Raw genomic sequence first — 25,457 nt, 5'->3', positions numbered from 1 at the left:
CGATTCCACGTAATGATGACAGCTGATTCGCTGTGTGGAACATCTGCCGACCAAAATGACGCTATACACAATTCCCCAAGACTCATGGGTGCACGATTCTTGTGTAATTCTTGGTCCCGGGCGGATGGAGATAATTTGGGGTCGACCACCCCCCCCTTAGAGTTCCCTCCATCGTCGCATTTTCGGCATCATCCCCCACAAATCCGCCCTTTTTACAGCGAAAATGAGCCAAATAAGCAAGAAATGGGATACAACCCCATCTACCCCCTTTCATTTTTCCACACCACTTGCTGCTGAGCCGCAATCTTATCAATTTCTTCCCGGCAAAATCATTGGTAATTGCACAAGTGAAGCATTTTTCGGGGAAACAAGTCTCAACTGTACACACAAACCCAGTAATTACCAATTTATTGCCGTTTCCACCTTCGATGATTTTCTTTTTCACATTGCAAACATTTCCTAGCTAATTTGCCGTTTTACCCGCAACATCATTGTGCTGAATCAGCTCAATACATAGCAAAGGTGTACTCTCCTCCCATGCCAAATGTTTAGATCCAAACACCGCATACTGTCCGTATCGTTGATTATTTGTTTATCAAACAGATTCGCGAGATCCAGCACGGCGCGCAGGGGGTGGGTGGTGGTGAAAATGGTGCTTCTGATTGATGGTTGTTTGTCGCTGAATTATGAATATTCCATGCACATCACTGTATTTTTAATGCACCAGCATGTGCACTATTTTGTATTCAGTGCCGCCGATAGAGAATCATCAAACAATGCAAAAATTTATAACAGCAGACTCTTTAACACTCGCACCCCCATTCAAAGTATATTATATGTATACATAATATATAATATCGAAGTGAGAAATATGATTTTTTTTATAAAATTTAAATTGATACCTATCCATATTGTGAAATTAAAGAGTAAAAGTTTCGAGAGAATTTAATATAAATTTAAATACTAAATAATTTAAATATTTAATCTTTTTTTTTGTAAAATTTGAATAATTATTTCTGGGATTTTTTCTTTCGTATTTAAAGTTTATAAAATTATTTTATCATTTTGTGAATAATAGGCAATATATTGAAGATTTCTTATCGCTACCAGGCGTCTCCATCTTGTTGAATTGCTGTTTTGCCAGAATATAAAAATTCTAAGTTTATTATCTCAATTCAATTTTTAAATCTATAAAATTAAATTTTTAAGCAGAAAACTATAAGATTTTAATAATAAAGTCGATTCATCGATTGAAAATTCCAAAACGTTTACCAATAGAGATAATAACTACATGAATGTCTTCCAAGTTAGAAAATCTCTCGAGATTCTTCAAGAATTTTCTTTCATACACAAAATTCAGTTCTATGTACAATATCTTCGGAAAAGTAGGATGAAATGGGATAGACAATGAGAAGCAATGGAAAAGATTGGGTATAGTTGATAGAGATGATGCTGAATTGAACCTATTTTCTTGAAATACGCGCGAACCCTTCATTGCGCCATAATTACAGTGCATTATCGGATATTCTTTCATTAATTGAGTTGTCATTTCTCATGATTTACCTGAAATCTCATCCCTATTCAGGGACAAAATGTCATCAGGGGTGTGGGGGGGGTGTTGAGGGAAACCACCTTATCCCCAACAAGGAAACTGGAGACAGGAATTGAAATATAAGATGGTGGAATTTGGCTTTGTCAATTTGATTCAATTTATCTCCCGACTCTCAATGAAGATGAATGACTTGGGGATGTGGTTGGATGTTCTCTGTGTATTTTTATTCATACACCATTCCCTCCCATTTCTTGCGAAATGATGAAATATATCGATATCACGTTGGAATCTCTTGTCTTTACTTGTCTTATTCATTTCAAACATTTATATATACCTACATTAATATATAAAATGAGTACTGGGGGTACAATGTACATAGCACAACCCCGCGAGTATGTCCCCGAAACAATCTGCGGATGAATTTCATCCCCGCGGGCAGCATTGTTCTCACAGTGAAATCTTCATGGTCACGATTTCTTGCAATTGAATTATTGTTTGATTATCCCAAATGATCCACAGCGTAGGGGGTTTTTGGGTGTAGGGACCTCGTTGTTGGGAATTGCACAACGATGAGGCAAGAATATCAATTGTGATAGGAAGCGGCGTGCGGGGAGGTTCTTTTTTTTTGGGATAAATACGGGGAAACTCCACGATGGATTTTAATGAAATATTAATTAAAATTCCATGTAGGTGGTTTGAAAATCTGTGAGATTTTGGAGAGAAATTAATACGATGCTGCAGAGTCATCACCATTGTCCATTGTTTACTTTCAAATAAAGTCTCATATTGTTTCTTCGACTGTGGCTAAAGAAGAATTATTGCATTTGTAGAAATTCTTTTTTTTTTGTAACTTGTATCAATAAATTTTATCTTGGATCGCTTGAATCAATGAATTGTCTATAGGTAATAAATTATGCTATCTTTATTACTTTATTTTGCTATATCTTCCTTTGTTATGTATATAATTCGTTATCACGTCGTTTTTGTTCAAAATTTGATCATAAACTCTTTTTTCAATTAATTTTCTTTAATGAGAAAGTTTTATCTTCTGTAAAAAAATATTAACAAGGGAACCTTACAAAATTTATAGAACTGATTAGGTTCTTTTTTATAATAAAATTCTTATAAGAATATAAGAAACTTTTGTTCTAATTCGAAGTTAATTTTGAAATAGTAAATTATCTTGAAAACCTAATTCAAAATGTGGTCAAAAACGGAAGTTAAAAAAAAAGTGACTGAAAATCAATTTTTGGCTTAGAGATAGCAATAAATGTTTTAATAGTAAATGGAAGAGCGAAAGTGCTATAAAGTAATATTCATAGAAAAATCTAAAGATCTTATTGAGTTCAGAAAGAAAATTCTAATTCTCTTTTAAATTAATTCCTTCAAAACAATTCTTTTTGTTCCATACTCTTCTATTATGAAGCTTTCATGAAAAGAAAATTTTTAAGACTTCTGTAAATCGTAAAGTGCCCTATGTTAAACTCAGATTATTTCTTTGATATAATAATAATTGTAATAATAGTATTTAGTACGCTTGTCAATTTTATTTATTGGCATTTAAAGAATAAAGCAGAAAAATCACAGCTAAAAAATTACAAAAAAAAGTTATTTTTGCATAAATGAAGATTTCAAGATCAAGAATCTCAGACTCGACCTAAAAAAATGCATCTAATTTTTAAATTACATTAGAACTGCTTCTAAACATTTTGAACATAGTTATGTTTGTAAAAAAAAATTGAGACCAGTTTTGATGGAATAAGACATCATAAGTTGCATAGCACCGAATAACCACACAAAGAACCTCACCTTTGTTAACTATATTCAATAGAAAAATTGCAACATACATATATCAGTACACACACGAGAGCATCGGTGAGCAAGCAACACATTACTGGGTGCTGTTTATTTCTGCGTGGGTTCATGGGGTCAAAATTGTCTCCCAAAGACACCATCGTATATCATGATATGAAAGTGAAAAAAAACGGCCCCTTTGCAATGTGCGAGAAGAAATAAATGGGAATTCTTTCAATTCCCTCACACTCCGTGGCTGTATCGACAAGAGGCATTTTATGTTTTGTATCCAATGTGATACATCTTATCTCGTTCAATATTTTATAATCTTGGCATTCAAATAAGTTCACACTTGGGTGAATATTTTCCTGCAACAGGCCAATTGAGAATCACTGCCAAGATTCGTTTTTTTTCTGCATTATACACCAATTCCACATACAATAAATCGTATGCAGAATTTGGTTTTAGTGTTGGTTTGGGATGGTTGCACACTCTTTGGTTGCCTGGGTTGGCTCTTTTCGTGAATTGCTGGTGGTACCTCACCTTTTGCTATGTATTTAACATACCTGTGTGTTGCGGCCTCTGGGTTCAAAATTCTTCACAAACCGGTTCCCATGGATTCCATCTTCCAAGACATGCACAATACATAGCCAAAGACATTCTCTTCAGCCACAAGACAATCTCCCTCCATCTTCAAAAACCATTCGCCTTTATTGCTTCATTTACTCACAACGAAATTCAGTGGCTTATTCTCTCTTTTTTTTTTCTTTCATTTTTCGGTGTGATTATACACCCCTGTCTACACACCGAAAAAAAAGCCCCCCATTTTGCAATTGAATGCATTGCATATGCCGGGAGAACGTGCTGAATCACCAAAATACTCACCTGAGATATTATTTTCAGCGATAATCCAGTCCCGACAGGGTGTAATTATCATTTTGCACATACGCACCTCCATTCGCATATAGCTCCCAAAGCGAAAATTCAATATACAGGCTAGATAATTGAATTAAACAAGTCACATTAGTGGCAAAATCCATTCGATGCGGAAATTCATATTTGCATAGATGCAATAATACTTTACTCTCACATTAAATAAATTAATAAAAATTTATATAAAATCCAGTTTATTACATTTTTTTTCTTCATTTACTTGGAAAGACATAATTTAGATTAAAGAGAACACACACAGTTGCTTAAGAAACTTCTCAAAAAGAACCGCCGACGCCGCCTGGCAAAACGGCAGTGAAAAAAAAAGTGAATGAAAATGAATGAAAATCCTGCAAAAATGAACAAGTCAGTGCTGTGGCAGCTACTTCCCTGCCTCCTAATTCTCCTCATGCTCGTAGATGCAGCAAGGAGTGACTACGAGAATACGTGGAATTTCTATTATGAGCAGCCTTGCTGTGGTAACACCAATGGGCAGCACCACTTGAGGCATCACAGAGGTGAGACATTTGAGTCAATATATTCCAAGGTGGGAGAGAGAGTATTAAAATGATGCACACAACACTCTGCCACCCAACAGGGGGTGTTGTGAACAAGGCGAGCAAACTTGCTTTACCTGGGAGAGAACCAAGTTTTATATTATGTACATATGTAGGTAACTACTTCATTGTACATATATAAATGTAATGCCAATGAAATATGATCATTATAATGTACCTACCATAAGAATGTTCCCATCAATAAGAATATTTATGATTCTTTATGATGTATGCTGATTTGTGATTGATTATATTTAGAACTGATTTTATAAAGTTAAAAGAAAATCAGAAATACTTCCAAATTCTCTCAAGACTTTGTAAAATATTTGAAGAATATCGTCAAATTCCTTACCTTAACCCTTTTCTATTCTTTTCAATAGTAGATTACTAATTTCTTTGAGGGAAAAATTAAGAATTTAGAAAGAACTTCAAAGTCTTAAGGTGTTTTTGGAGAAAACTTTAGGATCCATCTTGGGTACATTTATCCCATAGACTTGTCGTGTCTTGCATGGAAAGTCGGGGTAAATTTTTCCGGAACATGGGTGGGGTGTGAGAAAATAAACTCCTTCGTGACATGAAGACTTTCTTGTTCATCTCAGCGTGTTCCTTTTGACACACACACACATACAGGATGGAAGGATGGGAAGGAGGTGTAGCATGGAGCAAGCAAGCAAGAAAAAAAATACTAGAACCTTGAGTGTATAGGAAGAGAAGAAAAAGATTTCGCATACGAATCATGAAAACGCAGATCACGTAGTTGGTTTTGGAAGCGCCACTCCTTGGAAGTTCTCGGTCCCCCGTACTACCACACCCTTAAGCCGTGGAGCACCCCCGAGGATCTCCATTGACTCACCCATGGTGTACAAAAAACACACACAGAATTTATTTCTCGGCACTGGATTATTTTGACATAAAATTTTTATTAAATTACATCGTTGTTCGTCAGTAGAGCGAAGGACCCGTAGTAGGAGCGAGGCACGCAGTTCATTTTGCGGGATTACACACATTCCCCGCACTCCGGGCATGTCACTACAGAAACATTTTTGGCGATAATGTTCCGGAATATTTTGTTCATACACAATTTTTCCATTTTTTCCGTTCCACTCTCACCCCCTCCGGGAAAAATTTTGCTAAATTCATCCCACCCAGCCGCTCTCGGCTTTTTCGCTATTTCACCATATGAATTTCAACGAGCACGCGTGAATGTTTTTCCGTCTTGCAGCTTGCAAATATATACCAACAAAAAAAGCACGTATTTATTTCAATTGCAATAATGCGGTAATCAGCGCTTTTGACAAATTTAAATTACTTTTAGGAAAATTTCAATAACAATTATGGTTTTGAATGAAAATTAATTTTTAAAATTCATGCAAATTAAATATTTTATTAGTATGCGTTAGGTTTTTTCATAAATCACCATTTTTTTTTTAATGGGGAAGGTAATTTGAATTCAATTAAATTGTATTTAATTTAATTTCCAAAATTAGTCATTACAAAAAGCTCATAAAGCTCTTTTAAAAATTATAAAATGTTTTGGAATGTTAATGAGAAGGTTAAAAGCTCTTATTGTTATATAGAATTTTTTTTAACATTACTAATTAAGATAAAATTTCATATCTATACTTATTAGGAAATATTTAAGCTTTTAAATCAAATTATTGCATCTAATGTATTTACAGAGAAAAAAATCAATTACAGTGATTGCATGAAATCAATAAATTGTCACGGCCTTTATCAGTTTTTATCATACAATTTAGCGGCGTGAATCACAATTCATGAGATAGTCAAAGTAAATAATGTATCTTTCGTTGATAAGAACATTCAGTTATAATTTCCTAGCAATATAAATCTTGTTTCACGTATTTGTTTTCTTTTTAAAATTTACAAAAAAAAAATTATTCCATGAATAAAATATAAAAAATATTTTATAGAAAATTTGCAAAGAATATTTTTTTTATGTTATGTTCTGTATGCAACATAATTGAAATATTTTACTTCAAAAGCTTTCGCCCGAGGGATTGAGAAATATATAATTTAAAATTTTATAAATAGCGTAAAGATATACAAAAATATAGTTTTTTCTATGAGAGTGATAAATCAAAATTTATCTAAACTTCTTGAGATTATTATATCGAAGAAAAAAAAATCATTTTTCATAAAGAAATTCACTGCTTTTTTCTTTTTAAATTTTGTAACAAAAATAATACATCTTCAACATTACAATTAATTTCCCAGAAAGATTATAAAAATATGTGTAGGCAGTTCTGTAAAAAAAAAACAAGAACCTCAACATCTTTTCTGCGTAATATCAAAGGCTTTTTTTTCGCTATATACTACATAAATTCTTTTCCCACATTCCCTTAAAATGCTTCACAAGGGAATCAATGTATTTCACATGCGATGATAAGAATCTCGGAATTTTTCCGGATTACGCAGCGAGAAAGCTTTGCCGCGGGAGGAAGCTACTCGAGAAATTTGGCTGAATGGGAGACAAATGAGCTTATTTTGTGGAATTTGCAAAATTCCTCATCGATCTCAACAGGAAATTTTTGAGGAGTAAGAATCGCTGAGATTGTATAATGTTTATAAGTCACATGCGAGTGTGTCTCCACATATGGGGTATCACATATCTTTCAGTGGGAATTTATCACAAATGCGTGGGCGTTTATATCAGTTTTCCTTCCAATTGGAAGTTACCCTAGTCAGCCGCCTCTGGGTGGGTTGGCTTGGATGCGAGAGGAAAAGGGAATGCCAGAGTGGTCATATTTGGGTCAAACTTCCTCATAATTCATGACTTGAAAGTGATCAATTGCCCACAAGAGTCACCGACGTGTTCTCATGTTCTATGGGTGGAGACATATTTTTTTTTTTGAAAGACATCACCATGACAAATAACATTTTAATTAAATTAAAGTTTTATTGCAGACAGAACGTTTTTGGTGTATCTTATCGTACTTTCACTCTTGTACGACCCGCAATTCCCTTTGTCACGGAAAATTTGGACAATACTTCATATTGACGGGTACACTGCCTAAAATAGTGAAGCACAGAGGAAAATTTATTAAATTGGGTTTGTTTTCCATTAGTTAAAATTCTTCTTTGAAGTAAATCAATGTGATTTTCAAAAGACTTTTTATTCTTTTAAATTTTCATAAAGATAAAGGGAAACAACAAAATCTTTAGAATTTAAATTCCAAATCAAAAAACAATTTTTTTTAATGATGATTTTAAACTATTAAGCTCTCAAATGTACATACATAAATAAACATACATAAGTGCTACATTATTTCAAGCACAGCACATTCCCTTGTCTTCCATACAAAAAAAGCCGCACTCAGCGAGATTGTAGTGAAATGATAGCGCGATGCGATAATTACATTTTAAATAAAGTCATTCGGGGAAGCGTTCAATTAACATTGCGCACAATTTCAACTGAATTACGAGGTCTGCCTGTGCCAGCCCCGATGGAATGGCAATTATTCAGCATCAGGCGACATATAACACGAGATGGGCTAAACTGGAGAATTTTTCGGCGAATTCTTTAGCCCCAAAAACTATTCCGAATTGCATTCTCTTCGTGAAATGCGCACGAAAAAAATTCGCTGTTGGAGGCTTTTTGAGCTACGCAATCGGACATTTTAGGAATTTCTCCCAAAATATTTTCCATGAATTTTCAATCAAGATGAATTTTATCAAACACGGAAAATATCTCACTGAAAATAAATTGAAACTTTGCATAAAGTAAATGGAGTAAATGTAAAGTAAGAAGTATTACTTTTAATAGTTTATCAAGGGGGGTAATTGAGTTCAAAATGGACCCATGCTTGTTTGATTTATTCCAATCGAGGATGAAAGATTAATCCATCGCTCCTTACTCAAGATTGGTTCAAGCACACAGGAAGTTTGTCGGGAGAAAGTTTTTAAGCTCTTCTTCACCATCATGTGGAATTTCAAGTAAATTCTCTTGAACGGTGTGAGCGCCTTTGCAATGCGATAAGCCTGAGCGATAATGATAAAGTGCCAAATTTCATTCAATAAAATATTCAATGAACTACCAATTTGTCTGATGTGGCAATTTTTCGATATGCTCTCCCACGCTTCGGAAATTTCTGGGTGAGAGAAGATTGCGTTGAAGAGTTTGAAAAGTGAGGGGTTGGTCATTTAGAAAGATGAGGTTTATTTGTCAATTTTAGTACATATTATGTAAATAAAAAGGAAAATTTTAATATTACGAGGGCGAACTAATTAGAAGATTTTCTTTCTTTAGGGAAACTCAAACTTTGGACAAAAAATTTTTTTTTTTGAAAAAAATCTTTAAACAGAAGATCTTGTATCAATTAGGAGATCTAAAGTACTAATTTTGTTAGAATTGTCACATTTTAGAACGTATTTTGTTTTTAGAATAACGAACCCCTTTGTGAAAATTTTCTTTAGCGAGGTAATAAATTTCACCTGGCGATTTGTGTGTGTGTGGAATTGTTTATCAGAAAAACAGGGATGAAATAGAGATTGAGATATTGAAATTATGGGAAGTGGAGGGTAAAATTTTACTTCTTTTTACGGTACATTTCTTCCTCATAGTATAGCTATGAAAGGAATGCCATCGTCTATTTGACTCCTGTGCAGGATATTCTCTTGATTTTCTGTGTGATGGCATTTTTCAGGTGAAAAAGTTACATCACAACTGATGATTCCATGAATAATGCAAACACTTTTCCTCTTCTCGCACTATTTTACTTCGTTTTTCCTCTTTTTTTTTTTCAAACCAACAAATGCACAAGAGAGGTAAAGCATTTAGCAGTGTGCCCCAACGATTTTTCGTGAGGTGAAAAGTATCGGGATGGTGGAGAGGAAAAACAGAGTGAAAATCGATTGGTGATAGAAGACAGTGTACATGATTGTGAATGGCCGGAAGGTGCTTGAGTGGAATGTGTTCAATTTGGCATTCAATTGATAGGACTCGATCTAATTTTTACGGTATTCGCATTTTTTTTTCACCTCCCTCACAATAGGGGTTGAAAGGGTGCATTTTGTTGGAAAAAAAAGTACACTGTCATTGCGATTAATTCCTCTCTACCCACTCCTCTATTTTTCCAAGACAAATTTCACCCTCCAACGAGCAATAATGAGAGTTCTTTTGCAGCGAAGTTACTATAAAAATTTTTACATCTTTTATTTTCTCCTATTTAATATTCTTTGCTTCATTTTTTTTCCTCCCTATTAGTTCCCATTACACTGCGATTAATATCAAAAAACCACCCTCCGGATGGTGGGAAAATGTTGCGCGGAGAAAAATGACGAAGAATCCTGTAAGTTCATCCCCATTAAAAGAGTTCATCAAAAGTGGTAATTACGTCCACAAACTTTTATGCACCTCATGCCATTTAGAGGGCATTTAATGACTCCCGCGAATGTTGAGCTAAAAGCGTCCAAAAGGGGTGGTACGTGTGGTTGGGAAAAATGTCCCGTGTGGTGAGAGGGGTCCAAACACACCCCCATTTCTGCCTTTATGTGAATCTGATCACCTTTTTCCATCCTCTGGGCAACTATCAATTAAACCGACTACACGGGGGGAGAAAATTGTTATTAGGCACCATTTTCCTGACTCCCTTTTTTTTCGTTTACTCTGCAGTGAATTTCATGTCCTGCCCGGAGAGGACACACAATGTGAACCACTAACATCTGTTCTTGTGCTTAACAGGGTGCAGAGAACATTATAGTCAAATTAGTGCTGCATTAACTTGTTTGCTGGAAAATTAATAATTAACAAATGGACTAGCACTTTCACGTACAGGGGGGCTTTTAATGTGCAGGCATTAATTTTTCCGTTGGAGCATCAGGAAGAAAATCCCGGATAAAAGTTACATACAATAAAATGCATAAAAAAAACCTTAATGCTCAAATGAGAACTAATGGTTCGTTTCTTTACAAACATTTTATTACACGAGTTGGGTACATTTAAGGTTAGAAAAAGAGTTTATTTTTTATTGATCATAAAAAATGTTTGTAAGTTTTATAATAATTAGCCCCTTGAGGCCTCTCAAATATTTCTTAATGAAATGTTTTATTTAATTTAATTTATTTTACTTCATTTTTCAATTTATTTTCTTGATTTTCATCTGCCGTCTGCTTTCCATTACTTATCTCTCTCTCTAAGAAACGGCGAAAGATGTAATTTATGCTAAATTTAAAGCTTTAAAATAATAATCGATGTGCCCGAAGATTATGAACCATATTCCTATCTTTTAAAACAGGAGTATGGTTCATAATCTTCGGAAGCGTCGTAATTTACATAAATTGTAATATTTCAATTGATTTCTTGAGATCTAATAAATATTTCATAAAAATATTTTTCAATCTCTTTTATGTATTGCACTTTCTACGTGCTAAGAACCCATTATACGGTTTATCTATATTTCTTATAATTAATATAAGGTAGCAAGGAAGCGCTGTTAATGAAATCTTTAGTTAGGTGATTAATGGGCTTGAATTTGTGCTTTAATTGAAAGGTATAAGAGCTTGCGTAGGGTGGCTATAGTGGAAAGAGGAAGTGATTTTCATGCAGGAAATGAGATGCATTTCCGGGATAATTTGACCCTATTTCAGTGCAATCAAGTGATGCGTTAATATTGTTGTTATCCTCCATATTTATAGGCAGCATATTAATTGATTTATGCCATATTTTAAAATACCCCTATAGTGAATATAGAGTTAGGTAGTAGATTATTAAAAAAAAAACAAGACTAGAGTATGGCAGAGATTTAGCTACAATTTTGCAGAAAATTGTAGTTTCTTCGACAAAAAAAAATCCACTTTGTGTTTCCTATTACATGCCTTGAAACAACGTAAATGCTATATCAACAAACATCCCTTATCGTTCGTTTCAGCATAACGTACTAATGTACAATAAATTGTTGATTTGATGAATTGTAAAATGTGGAACAGTTTGAGGGGTTGTTGGAGGAAAAAAAATTGAGCACCGAAGCCAGAGAGTCTGTCACGAGAACCAATTATGAACACGACACTGCTAAAAACCCCTAATATCAATCGTTCCGTGCAACGCAGCCCTCTTCTGCAGTTCAAAGTATAAGTAATTGGGTTTTACCACTCTGAAGGCTTTTTTCCACACGAGGGGTGCGGGGGAGGGGAGTTGGAGAAGAAGGAAAACTCACAGTATGAACATACCCAAAGGGAAAATTTGCAATTGGTGGTCACTTTAGCATTGTGCATCATCCATTTTGACCCAGAAACCGATATTATAAATGCAAAAGTGGAAACTGAAACTCTTCTCAGTTCTACAATCAGGACGAGCACGTAATTGAATTTCCGGACAGTTCTTAATATATATATTGTTGTGCTGTGAATTTATAAACATCAAGTGGTACACCCAGATTGAAAGTTTTGTGTAAATTCACAAGAAGCCATGTCTTAGATCAATAACGTTCAAATACACGTGTATATATGTATATGTAAGATGTAAGGCAAAGATTTTGACCTCTCTCGAAGAAGTCTCCATCCTTGATTCAAATTATGTGAATTGCATGAGAATGAAATGAGAAGTAAGATGAAACTCTCATTGAATAACAATGCATATGTTGGAATAAAATCATGAAAGGTGTCTGACTATTTAAAAGAAAGCTCAGATACTACTTAATCATTTTTTTCTTAAAGCTTAATAGAGGAATTATTAAAGTTTTACAATCTTAGAAGATTTTTAAGAATTTTTGATTTGTAAAGAGCATAAAAATTAACAATTAGAAGCCCCCGAAATTAGCTCTTTCAACTATTGGACTCCCCTACAGACCGACCATTTCACCCTTAAACTGTCATATGCCGTCTGGTGGAATTATATTAATTAATCTGTTGTCTAGGGTGGAGAGAAGTTGAGATTTTTGATACGCACACAGCAGGAGTAGTTACAGTATAGTCATCCATCCTCATTCCCATGAAAAACCAACCCTCCCCACTCATGAACCAACTCCGAAGGGTGCCAAAGTTTTGACCAGTCGCAGAGCACAAGTTTTTAATTTATTTCAACCGCATGCTTTCCAGTGTTTGGATTAACGTGGCATGGATTATAACAATGAAAATGTTGGCGACGCGACTGGTGAGCTTTGATAAAGCTCACTTCACTTCATCTCTCTCTCTTCACTCTGTAAATCCAACTCTTCGCATATAATAGCCATGCACTCGATGAAAGCTCTTCCCGAAAACCACGAGATACCCACTCCTTGTCACCTCTTGCAAAAGCTCAAGGGATATCTCAACATGCAACACTTTCTCATCTCCGTGAAAATTCTGCCAATGAATGAGGAAAGTTTTTTTTACGGTAATAAATTGATTAGAGAAAATATGTATAATATAGAAATTGTTATAGAAAGGAGACTATTCGTTTTATAGGGGAAAATCTCTCAGTTGAGTAAAGAATTGGGATAGATATGTTAAATCTTGTGGATGATCAAAATAGAATGAAAAAGTATTTAACAGATTTTCTGTCATTTTTGGTAGGTGTTTTTTGCTATATGTATCAAAAGGGAAAAATACAATGGTGACGTCATTGCTTGCATTTTTTGAGAAAATCTTTGATAGTATTCTCAGCTGTTGCAGTTGAAAATGGAAAATTTTCTTGTCGATTTCTGATCCTTTTTGTGATCTTCTACAATAATTCACATATCTCGTTGATTCCTTGAATAAGATGTTTTCGCTGAAGAAATGAATAAACTCCTTTTTTAAAAAACTCGATGTTTTAATTTGTAGATTTTTTTTTGTATAAAGACAACGTAAAAGGTCAACAATTTTAAAATGACTACAATTCTTCTCTTTTCCTGCGAGTTTATCAGTATTACCCAGCATTGTACCGGAACATAGGCTAATGGTGAAGATGGTGGAAACACAAACACACACACACACCATGGAGAAATGAAGCAAGAAAGCAATTGTGGATTAAACCCTCTCGTGTCGTATAAATTCTCAAAGTATGTCACAGGGTGAGTTTGAGGTTTTTTCTTATGGAGTGTACGTACAAGAAGCGCTTCTTATAGTCTTTCCGCATACACCATGCGGGGGCATAAGACGAATATTGTGATTTTGAGTTACTTTTTGTGTTTGTGTGCCAGAGTGGAATAATTCTTTAGCAAGTCAGGAAAAGGAATTGGCGGTATTTCTTAAAGAAATTCCACCCTCCCCCTCGCTATATATGTGAATTTTTAACACCCACACGCTTTCTGTGAAGAACATCCACACAGCAAGAGTGTGTAAAATCGGCTTATGCACAAAACCCCATTTTTTCTTCTTTCAAACAATCCACCCAACCATTGAAAAGCCCACCCAACCTCTCCGCATTGTATGGGAACGGGAGGTGCTCACAGGAACCCCTTTTGCAGTGTATCACAATGAAGAACCAACGCCATAAAGCTCCATCACGATGCGGTATATGTGTGGCATTAGGGCCTCCACCCTCCCCAAGCTGAACCTCCTGCATGCCCGGGGTCTTCCCCCTATGTTCCGTATAAATTGTATTACAGCCTGGGCGGGCAACAAAGGGGAATCTGCAAATTGCAAGTGGCAAGGAAAAATTGCGGAAAAATGCTGAAGAGGAAGAGAGCGCGAAATCCCGACCCCCGGGGGAGACTCTGCTGAAAGCCTCACGAGAAGGGGATTACATATACGGTGGATGAGGTAATTGATTTGGCTGTTTTTCCCTCCATAACGAACTTTTGCAAGCGCGGCCCCTCGTTAATGTTGGAAAATGGAAAACATATCGAATGTCACTTCATCCCTCATCATTTTGTCCCCTAGCCCATTTTACACTTTGAAAACACTCCAAAAATTGCGTTGCGGGGGTGTGATGTCGTGGAGGACATCTTTGGTAAACCATCTTCATGATTTTCTCCCAAAATACACTTAAAAGAGCTATTGAATGAGGGCGGGTGGGAGGAATTGATGTGGGTGCATCTTTAGGCGGAATTTAATTTTGACAAGGGGTGGCTTTTCTTACGTAATGTCTGAGTTAAGCTAGAAATAGCTTGTTTAGCTTGTTAAAGTAATTCTTTATGGTTGAATTTCTTTTTTTTAAAAAAGCTTCTTTAAATATTCCAAATGAATTTATGATATTCTCCTATGCTCTTCAATGTTTAGAATAAACGTTGCGATGTATTGCGTTTGTTGCACGACTTGGAAAGGGTTTTTACAACCTCCCACAACTTTGCAAACTTTCTTCTTCTGCTTTGATGGTAAAATATATATTTCAACGAGGTAAATTGTCGCTTCGCTCCAATTTTCCTCGCCCCGCTTCGCGGGGGGTTTTGCGCTTCGCGCAAATTTTAGAGAAAAAAAATTGTGATGATTTATACGTTGATTGGAGCCACTCATCAACCCAAAAAAATTGCAAAGAGAAGAAATCATTTTCATACAACATTTCAGGCGCGAAATTCAAAAATTCGCAAAAAATGCATGACTGTTATATGGGGGCTACCCGAAGGGGGGCTTTGGGGGGAAAATGAATACGGCCACTCGAAACCGCCTGATATAAGGAGCCTCTGTACCAAATTTCATCGCGATCGGTCAAACGGTGTAGATTTGTATAGCCGAACACGACGGAAGATTACCAACAAACAGACCTTTCTTTATTATATAGAAGATGGAGAGCTCTCATCAATCTAAAAAAAAAAAAAAATTCAAAGAGAAGAAATCATTTCCATACAACATTTCCGGCGCCAAATTCAAAAATTCGCAAAAACTGCATGACTGTTATATGGGGGCTACCCGAAGGGGGGCTTTGGGGGGAAAATGAATACGGCCACTCGAAACCGCCTGATATAAGGAGCCTCTGTACCAAATTTCATCGCGATCGGTCAAACGGTGTAGATTTGTATAGCCGAACACGACGGAAGATTACCAACAAACAGACCTTTCTTTATTATATAGATAAGAACATCCTCATACCACACTGATGCATATTTACCAATTACTTGTATTCATTCAACCAGTTGCGCCATAATACCCCTAAAATTTTAGTATAGAAATCACTGAAGCGATGAATGGTTAGAAAATCTTACGGAATATTTAAAATATCTTCCCTGAGAACTTCACATGTGGCCCAAAGGAGAGCCCCCAAGGATCCCAAGTAAGAGTTAAACTCGTAAAGAGAGAAAAGTGCAGAGAAGAAATAACAAACACACAGTGAGTTCAGCAGTGTGTAAACATGAGATAGAATATAGAGTTCTAGGAGGGATGGTGGTTAAGGAAATGCCGCCATGCCTATTTTACCCTCGTGTGCGGAGAAATAATGATGCCTATTAGCAAATATTCGGTTTTATTTGACCCATCCATCCCATAAGGGACTTACGGGGAGAGTAAAACATCTCTTCCTGGTGTGATGGATTTAGGGTAAAATGGATAACGGAGGTTGGTGGTTGGTGGGAAATGGCGTTTTCATCTCAACAGTTGGCAAGGTTTGGTGGGGGTGTATGACAAAAGCAATTACTTGTAGCATTTCTTAGTCATCAGCCTTTGATGGTTTTTGTCCTCTATATGGGTGCTTCTTGCTTTTAAAAGCCTAAATAGGATATGAAATATATATGTTGGAAGATATTTGATGAGAAACTATTTGTTTTAGGGGTGAAAATTCGTATGGAAATTAAGAGGAAAATTTAAAAGAACTTTGGTTTCTTTTGAATTAGATATATTTTTCAGATTATTCATTGAATTAATTATAAAATTTTCACGAGAATGAAAAATCGTGTGAACCTGGAAAATCTGGTGAATCTTTAAAATCTTTTCCACTATTCATTCATTCAGGTGAAAAATTCACTAACACACAGAGGCAAGTTTTCTCAGTCAACAGATGTCCCAAAAGACGAAGTCGGGAGTACTTTAAAAAATTTCCCCATCACCAAATGGATCAATAAGACACGAGGCATTGTTGGTGTTTTCGCCCCATAGAAGTGTGCTGGCAGTAAAAGGCCCTTTTGGGAGAATAAAAAAAGGGGCTTTCGAATGGAAATTAAGTACACCGCTCCGGTGTTATTTGTAGAATTTATTATTGGCACAGTAAAAATTTTTTTACGGCATCATCAAAAGACCGCTTCAATGGGGAAATTCTTCAAATATAAGAAAGAAAAATGTTTTAGAAATTATGTGAGGTGTATACAACATGAACTTTTCAATCAATATGAAAAATTAGCTTATATCCCACCCAATTTTTATCCATAAATTTTCATGAGGTGGAAAATCGGACAATTACGCCCTGAAATTGCAGATTGTGCTTTTATGCGATATACCTTCAACCCAATTTTTTTTTATTATTTTCCCTACCCCACACTGCCAAGAGTTGTGTGCATGTATGGAATAATTGACGGGAATTTCTGCAATTGGTGTGCCATCCACCGCACGAACAAAACCACCCGCGCCCAGAGATGGAAAAATCAATTGGTTATGTGCCCTTGAAAGTTTCACCAGGACGGAAATTGCCGAATGGTTTGGGATAGAAGAGAATTTTCCGCAGCGGAGAAGATTCATTTGGATTGTACCACCCTTACACAACCGCATTATCATACACACAACACTCTGCGGGAACTTTATTAACATATAACATGAAGAGGGGGACGACGAGAGACAAGCACATTGGAAATGCCACTTTTTGGGGGCTCCCTGTGTGATGTTTGTGAAGCAAACACGAAAATTGCTATTCGGTGCCTTGGCCACAGTTTATAACAATCATGTTACAGCAAAATTAAATGGTGTGGGTGACACCGTTCAAAACCCACCCAAAATCCACCCCCGTATGTCCACCCATCTCAGCGGGTGTGTCTGGAGGATTGCGAACCACAATTTATTTCGCGAACATCCCCAAAATTGCATCACGCCCAGTTTGGAGATGGTTTTCATTTCCCGGACAGTAGTGCGCGTGTGGATTAATACAAGAATGCTCATGGCGTGCGTTCTGAAATTGAGACAATAATATGGCAGTTTTTACCTACATATATAGCGAGGGTGGCATACGGCATAGGTAGCATAGGTATACAACTATGTACATAAGTATGTACATTGTTTTTCTATTTAAAATTAAATTTTTTACTCGATTTAAATTAAGTCTTTTATGCGTTATTTGATTGATTTTTTGAAGGTTTGATGATTTTTCCGAACGTTTGACGATTTTTTTTGTACCTAGCTAAAGATCGTTAATCTTCATTTAAATCTTTCTCGTGAAATTTTTAATCTAGAGATTTTTTTTTTCGAATTCATTGATTTATTCTTTAAAGAGGGTGCTTAGACACCCAAACACTCTCTTGTTACGCTATTTATACTCCACAACGACTCTAAAACAAATAAATTCACTGCAAATTTTCAAGATTTGAATTGACCATTAGTGGCTAGATTCTAATATGAAATGTAACCTTTCTACGGTTTTTTTTTACAAGATTTTCCTACGTTTTTGGGAAAGAAAACTTTGAGGTTCTTTTCATGAATTTTCAACGGTAGGTAGAAAAATCACATACCTAGTAAAGTCAAGCTTCACATCAAAATCTAGCCAATGAATCTTCTACAACACCTCCAACAACGTAAGAATTTAATTACAATGCTCGCAATATTTCTATATAATTTTTAATTAAATTTCCTTATTTTATTACAACATATTTCTCAAATAAAGTACATTTTACACAAATTGCATTGAACTAAAATAAAACGCAAATAATAAAACAGGAATGGAAGTAATAAAAATAATAATAAAAAAAGCTCATGTGGGAGTTTTGTTATTTTCATCCCCCATAATATTGATTCTTTCGTTTCAACACACAATTAGTCCGATATAGAGGAATTGTTTCAACATTACTCCATGGAGCAATTACATTTTTCTCCTAAACTTCGTGTACATTTCATGACGTGGCATCGACATGAATTACCACCTATCAACCCTTCATTATGGACGCCGCTACGGCCAAGTGAAAATATTTGTAAGCAATCCCAGAGTGGTTGGGTTAGTGGAAAAATGCGCGCTTGTGTATAATTGTATTAAAAACGAATCCATTTAATAATGAGTTTGGAATTGTAAGTCACATAATGCATGCGGTGGAGGCTCATTATCGTAAAAGGCTTATAGGTACTACAATGACTCACGAAGACGCACACACCGGGGTTGCAATCATGTTGGGTTTTATTGTTTGCTATTGAGCGCCCGTATAACTGATTGCGTGCCAGTGAAAATTTGACTCTGTGCCATCGAATTCGTTATATTTTATTAACATTCGGCTATTTATCCGGGTAAACTCCTTGCTGTGTTGCGGGTTGGGGGGTTGCTTTTGGAGAAAGCCAAAGAATAATATACGTATGGCTTGTTGTGGGGGAATCCGTCGTGCGTGCTTCTGGTATATTTCATACCGTAAGCAGCCACAAACAGTCTCTTAGGGTGACGACATTAAATGAGACTTCCAGGTGGGGCTCGTCGATGGGATTCGATTATTGTTTGGCGTACCGATGGGGTGGTAGACTTGCCGCCTGTCAAATCCCTACCACCACCCGTCTTCCCCAAAACTGCCCTACAACCCTGCCCTTAGACTTTTCCTTATATTATGTATGATATAAAGTAATAACGGAAGTAACACATTTCCCCCATTTTCTTTGGAACTTCATAACTTCTTTCGTAACATGGTATATACCTTTCTTATTGCAAATAAGTTTTCAAGTTTGGGTACATTCCTTTCGTTTTCAGTGCGAAAACTTAATAAATCATTTTTCTTGCAAAATAAACGTCTTTCGTCGACGATTGGAAAAAAGGAGTAAGAATTTGCATTCGCCAAAATCGATAATTGCCAAATATGACAACGTAAACACGGCTTGTTTTAACAGAGTTGTTGTCGTAAATCATTGGAAACTAATATTTGTTTCAATAAATTATTTGTTTTGTCCAAATACGGAAAAATAAAACCTAATGATTTGAATATTTAGCGGTGTTGTAATATGTGGATTATTTATGTGATTGTTTATAATAAATTAAAATAAAAGCTAAATACGGATATGATGTATTTCGCATCTCCTAATTTTGTACATGAATATTTTTTGCTTTTTTATTATTTGTTTTGAGTTTATTTTTTATTGTATATTTTTCCAAATTTCAACAAATGCTGAATGAATTCTTTATTGCCTAAATAATAATTTTTCTATTTTTTTTCTAATTGAGACCAAGTGATATTTCTTATACAGTCGTATCGTGCAGTAGGACCGTCGTCAAAAAAAGTTCTCCGCGGTAAAACGGCTGCAGAATGAGGAATTTTGCCTTTGCAGTGGGACAATTATTAGTACTATTGGAAAGGTAGGATACCAATTGTCCTACTACGAAGGCAAAATTCCTCATTCTGCAGCCGTTTTACCGCGGAGAAGTTTTTTTGACGACGGTCCTACTGCACGATCACGACTGTAAATCTAAATCTTCCTAAATTTTCTTAGATGTCAGTTTTATTTATTTATTTATTTTTTTATTTCGTCTCTTACTTCTTCAGGCGCCAACGCCTTTTACTCCAATATTTCATCAAACCTTCACTCCTTAGAAAAGAAAAAAAATATATATAGAAAAACTTGAAGGGAAAAAGTTTGGGTGCACTTTGGGCTTGTCTATGGCATGATATAAAATATAGCGGCTAATCACACACCCCCAATTCACCCTCTGGAGTAGCAATAAAGCCCCCTTGCGCGCACAAAGAAAGACTTCCCATGCAAAGTTGAATTACAGAAGTAATAAAAAGAAAGAGAGAAAAAAATTGTGAGACTCTCATAATATTTTTATCATAATTTCAGGGATAATTTATGATTTTCATGGTTGTCCGGAATTCGTTCCAAATATTTTAATGTCTCACAATCACATAAAATCATACACATTTCATCCAATGACTCACATTTTTTTTATCTCTCCTTCTCTGTAAGTATTGCGTGGGAGGGTGGATCCTCCATGTCAACACTTTTTCGTTTGAAGGGGTCGAAAGTCACACAGTCGTTTCAATTGCATACGGGTCGGTTGAATGCAAAAGAGGGGTGGTTTGGGGTGAAAAATAAGAGAGAGAGAGGGAAATGTTTATTTATGCCGAATAACAGACGGAATTTTCTTCCATAATATGAAATGAAAATATCCATGAAATATGATATATAATAGATGTGAAAAATCTTTCCTCTATTTGTCTATTTTGAGTTTCCTTTAAGCTATTTTAGATGAGCTTATTGCACAATAATAGCATTTTTGTTTGGGGGATGTGGACACAGGGAAAAATGTGAGGAAAAAATGGAATAATATACTTTGGAATTTTCATGAAAATCAACCGTGAAGTTATGTTTTTTATGGTTAAGATTTCTAAAGATATAATGGACTCTGATGCACCCTGTCCAAGATTATTTGAAGGGGGGAACAAATCATGATTTACTGAGAAAGAAAATGGAGAAAATAACTTCAATATTAAGAAAATTCTTAAGACAATTCTTTTTATATTTTAAAAAGATCAAGATTAAGAAGAATTCCACTTTGTTTTCTTAAAGAATTCATCAGAATAATTTTAATTCATCAATCAAGCTCCAATATCTTGGTACCTCAAAGACGGAATCATTCAAAATTGTCCCTCAAAACCAACACAGAAATTCATTTGGATCGTATATAAAGGCTCTCACCACAAGTCGCTCCTCTGACCGTATTGTGTAAATTAGTTCATTTGAATGCAAAATGAGGCTCAAGGGATTTTAGCAAATGAGAAGAAAGGACCCACTTGGGATGGAAGAGAGGTGCTTAATATATTTTGCTAAATCCACCCCCATGTGGTGCATCCCTTCATGTCAACAACACCGTCCCTCATTTGAAATGAGCATAAACCAACATTGAAGCATCCATCACACACCGTCTCGTCTTCCGCCCAACATGGAGCATATTAAATTCACTATATACATATATGCCATGCGGGTTTGAACATTAACTGCAAGTGTCTTCCAAAACGTTCATCAGCATAATATTCCGGAGCGACCAGAATAAATTTCCACCCAGGAGGTTGGATGACGTGAGCTTTTATATCACTCCATGTGAGTATCAATATCCCCTTTGAAGCCAAAGAGAGAGAGAGAGCTCCCTGGGCGGAAGGATATGTCAAAAAGTCGATGGGGAAGGTTTGTACGGGAATCTGCACATCGTATTTTGGGTATATAGTACACAGCATTGCTGCAAAAAGGGGTTGGGTTTATTCTGTGGTGAATGCATATCAAGTTTGATTCCAATCACTGCACAAATCACCAAAGACTTTGATCTCTTTTCCCTTCATGTTTTTCCCGGGGAAATAGAAGAGAAACTTTTGGGTTGCTCTACACCCAAAGACCCACTGGGGGATGGTTACACCACCCCTTAATGTCTTTAAATTTGTTTTTTGGTCCGAATGGTTTTGAGTTTTGATATACCAACCAAAAAGGTAGTAGATTGGTATGTACATTTGTATAAAAAAAAATAGAAGGATTCTCCGTCAAAAGCTAAAAGGATATCCAATTTGATGAGTCTTTAACGAGATATGTTTGATTTTTAGCAAAAACTCTATAAAGGCAAAAATCATTTATTATTACTTTATGAACACGATGTCTTGCTTTGTAGGCTATATCATTTCTGGTTTGATTTCATTGATTCCAACTTCATTTTATCTTTCTAAGGGTAGATTCGAGTTGAAGTAGGTCAAATTGTAAATAAATGCAAAGTTTGTTAGATAGTTATGAAGTACAGACTCAAGGAAATAAGTTGTTATTTTTGGAAAATTACTAACAAGTCTGGTTTAGTCTATTTATTAAGTCAGCCTTAAGTTTTTCAAGTCAAAATTTTGGGTTTTAAGTCCAGACCAAAGTTTCTTTTCAGGATTATGTTTTTAAAGCTTTAAGATTTAGGTTAAGCTGAATTTTGGCAGAATGTAGTTTTGGATTCAGTTCGGCCTAAAACACTGTAATTTGGTAAAAAACGTAAACCTAGCTTAAAAAAGTTTAAACCTAATTTTAAAAATTTAGGCACAGTTTAAAAAAACTAAGGATAGCCGAGAAAAAAACTAAAATTTGGTTTAAGAAAACTAAAGTCTAGCCTAAACTAGTTAGGTATAGGTAGTTAAAAAAACTTACAGAAAGTTTAAGAAAGTAAAATCTGATTTAAGGAAACTTAGGACTGACGTAAGAAACTTAGGCCGGATTTAGTAGTGAAATTCACATAATATATCAGCCTTTAAAGGAAAAGTAAGTTTTAGAACACTTTCTTTGCGTGACCTCTCCACTTCTCATATAATTTTTAGGTCCTCCCTTTCGCTGAAAATTCTTGACTACTTCTTCTTTAGACTATAATTCCACAATCCAGTGCAAACAAAATAAAACCTTAATGATGTATTAAAAACTTTATTTTCAACAAAACCAAAGGAGAAAAAAATATTGAGATGATCTTTTTGACCACAAATTCTCGCCCCAAAAGTTCTACACGGAAGGTTATTTAAGGAGTTTGTATAAGAAAAATTGTTCTGTTGGAAGAAAAAAGGTGTTCCGCAAAAGACTTCAACCACACCAGCATATAGCTTAAATATTCAAATGGAGGTGAAATCTTGACCATTCATCTACCTCATGAAACGTTTATCTTGATGTAATCTGCACTCACTGCCATGCTTCATGGAAATATAAGTCAAAAGTGTGGGAAATACCTTCGTCTAACCGGGGCTATTAATGGCTCTTTTGGGCTATTAATTTTTGACTCAATTACCCCTTTTTGGGGGCATGGAAACATCCAAGAAATCTCTCCCCCCCCCCCCTCCCACCATTTTGGACACAAGAAGTATTTGGTGGAGGTTAATTTTCCTACACGTACCATGTTTCATCGCAGATAAATCTGTGTGGTACGCTGGAGGACTAATGTCGGTGGTTGAGGCCCTTTGGTCGGGATGTCTGGGAAAAAAGAATCTCTTCACACACACCCCTTTTTCTCCTTGACAGCAGGGGGTGTTTCTAAGGTGCTCGAGTTGAGGGTTGCTGGGCAACACACCTGGATACACCTCATCATCCTCGCGTAGACTCTCAAGCATCACTTCTGCTCCTGCGGAATGAAACTTCCAAATTAATACGAATTAATTACCGTGCATGTGGCATAAGCTAAACGAAAACTCAAGTCACCCCCTCAAATAATTTAATAGGTATTAAGTAGAGGGTTACAGAGACTCCATCGGCATTTACGGATATTTGCAATTATTTATTCTTTTGTACAATTCTCATTGTGATTGGATTTTCCGAATGAAATAATTTTATTTGTTCTATTTTATTTTTATATTTTTTCTTTGAAAGAAAATAGGAAAAAGGAAGAGTTTTTGAGATTTCTTTTTTTATGTTATTTTAATAAAGAAAAGGAACAAAATTCTTTTTATTGATTTTTGTGAGAATTTAATCATGAAGAGAAATCGAGATAACGTCTTCCATGCGACAAACTCTGAGAGTTTGTCGAATCACTCCTCACAGTGTCAGAAGGCGGGAAATTTGAAATGAGACGTGATTTTATCGTGACACACCCTTCTCCTGTCGTCAAATCAATAAAGTACCCATTCCATACGGAAAGGAGGGGTGAGTCCAAGCAAATAATTAGAACATGAAATGTGATAACGAAGAAGTGTTGTGTGAAGATTAATGAGAGCTATGGCAGAGAGAAAAATTCGTGGTGAATGGGGAAAATTGTGGATTCGTAGAGGCTGAAAATCAGCATCATCATCGTTTGGGTGGAAAATTTTTGGGGAACTTTTGTGGCGTCTTTTTCGCATCTTGCAAAAGAGACGTTCAAACCACCGAACACAGTGTATAGCTGAGGAAAAAAAAAAGAAAGAATTTCTCTGCGAGATGAATTTTTTTTCTTTGAGTATTGAATGTATAAATGATTGATTTTCAAACTCACACCCCAAATGGGAATTTTTTCTAGCTTGGGTTTCTGAGTTGGCAAACCTGATAAGCAGTGTCACTTGATATCCTTTCAGAATGTCTCTCATTTTCGACGCTATGTCTCGTGGAATGAGCACGGGGATGGGGTTTGCATGAATACACTGTGTGTCTCCCAAAAACATGTTCCAAATGCAGAGTGAGTGTGGCGGAAACCACCCCAGACTTCCTTCATTTCGGAGGCGCAGGAAATTTCAAACCATCCATAAAGACCCGGATCCCCACCCCCACACCACCCTCGTAGCCATCAGAGTAATTTATCAAACACAGATTTTATATTAAAAGGAGGTGCAAAATAAAAATACAACAATCCAACCAGCTTAAACTATTCGACGGCGGTGGGAGAAAGTTCAACAGCAGGGAAAACCATCAACTTGTGTCCCTCGTTGAACCCTCTTCTTCTTTCACCCATGCTGTGTGCCTCTCTCCCCGAAAAGTATGGAAGAACTTAGTATCATTAATTATACCCAAAGTTATTTTGTGCACTACATTGCGGGGTTGAACACTGACATGAAACACTTGTTCTCTCTTTCACTTTTACTCTTTTTCCACCACCCCGAACCGACTTTCTTGATTTATTCACTTGCAACTGTTTAATGGAGTCAATTCTCAAAATTTCTTGGCTCCATTCACCGCAAGTCATCCACCCATACCCACTCAATGTACTTTCA

General features: G+C 35.8%; 1 protein-coding gene across 4 annotated transcripts in view; it reads left to right on the top strand.

The window, feature by feature from the left end:
- Nucleotides 1-25,457, top strand: part of LOC129793963 (semaphorin-2A) — a 256,900-nt gene that overhangs the window by 67,836 nt on the left and 163,607 nt on the right. For 2 of the 4 annotated variants that reach the window (XM_055834507.1, XM_055834506.1), the window contains exon 2: nucleotides 4,508-4,794. The exons of 1 other annotated variant lie outside the window; for it this stretch is intronic. In XM_055834507.1, the coding sequence (XP_055690482.1) occupies nucleotides 4,608-4,794 (187 nt within the window). In that variant the 5' untranslated portion in view covers nucleotides 4,508-4,607. Of the gene's footprint in view, nucleotides 1-4,472; nucleotides 4,795-25,457 lie in introns of all 4 variants that reach the window. One more of the 4 variants, XM_055834508.1, reaches the window with a different exon arrangement.

Source organism: Lutzomyia longipalpis, chromosome 3 (genome assembly GCF_024334085.1).
Source record: "Lutzomyia longipalpis isolate SR_M1_2022 chromosome 3, ASM2433408v1".
Classification (NCBI taxonomy): Eukaryota; Metazoa; Arthropoda; class Insecta; order Diptera; family Psychodidae; genus Lutzomyia; species Lutzomyia longipalpis.
The sequence above is the reverse complement of the archived record's forward strand: the minus strand, read 5'-3'. Positions and strand labels throughout refer to the sequence as shown.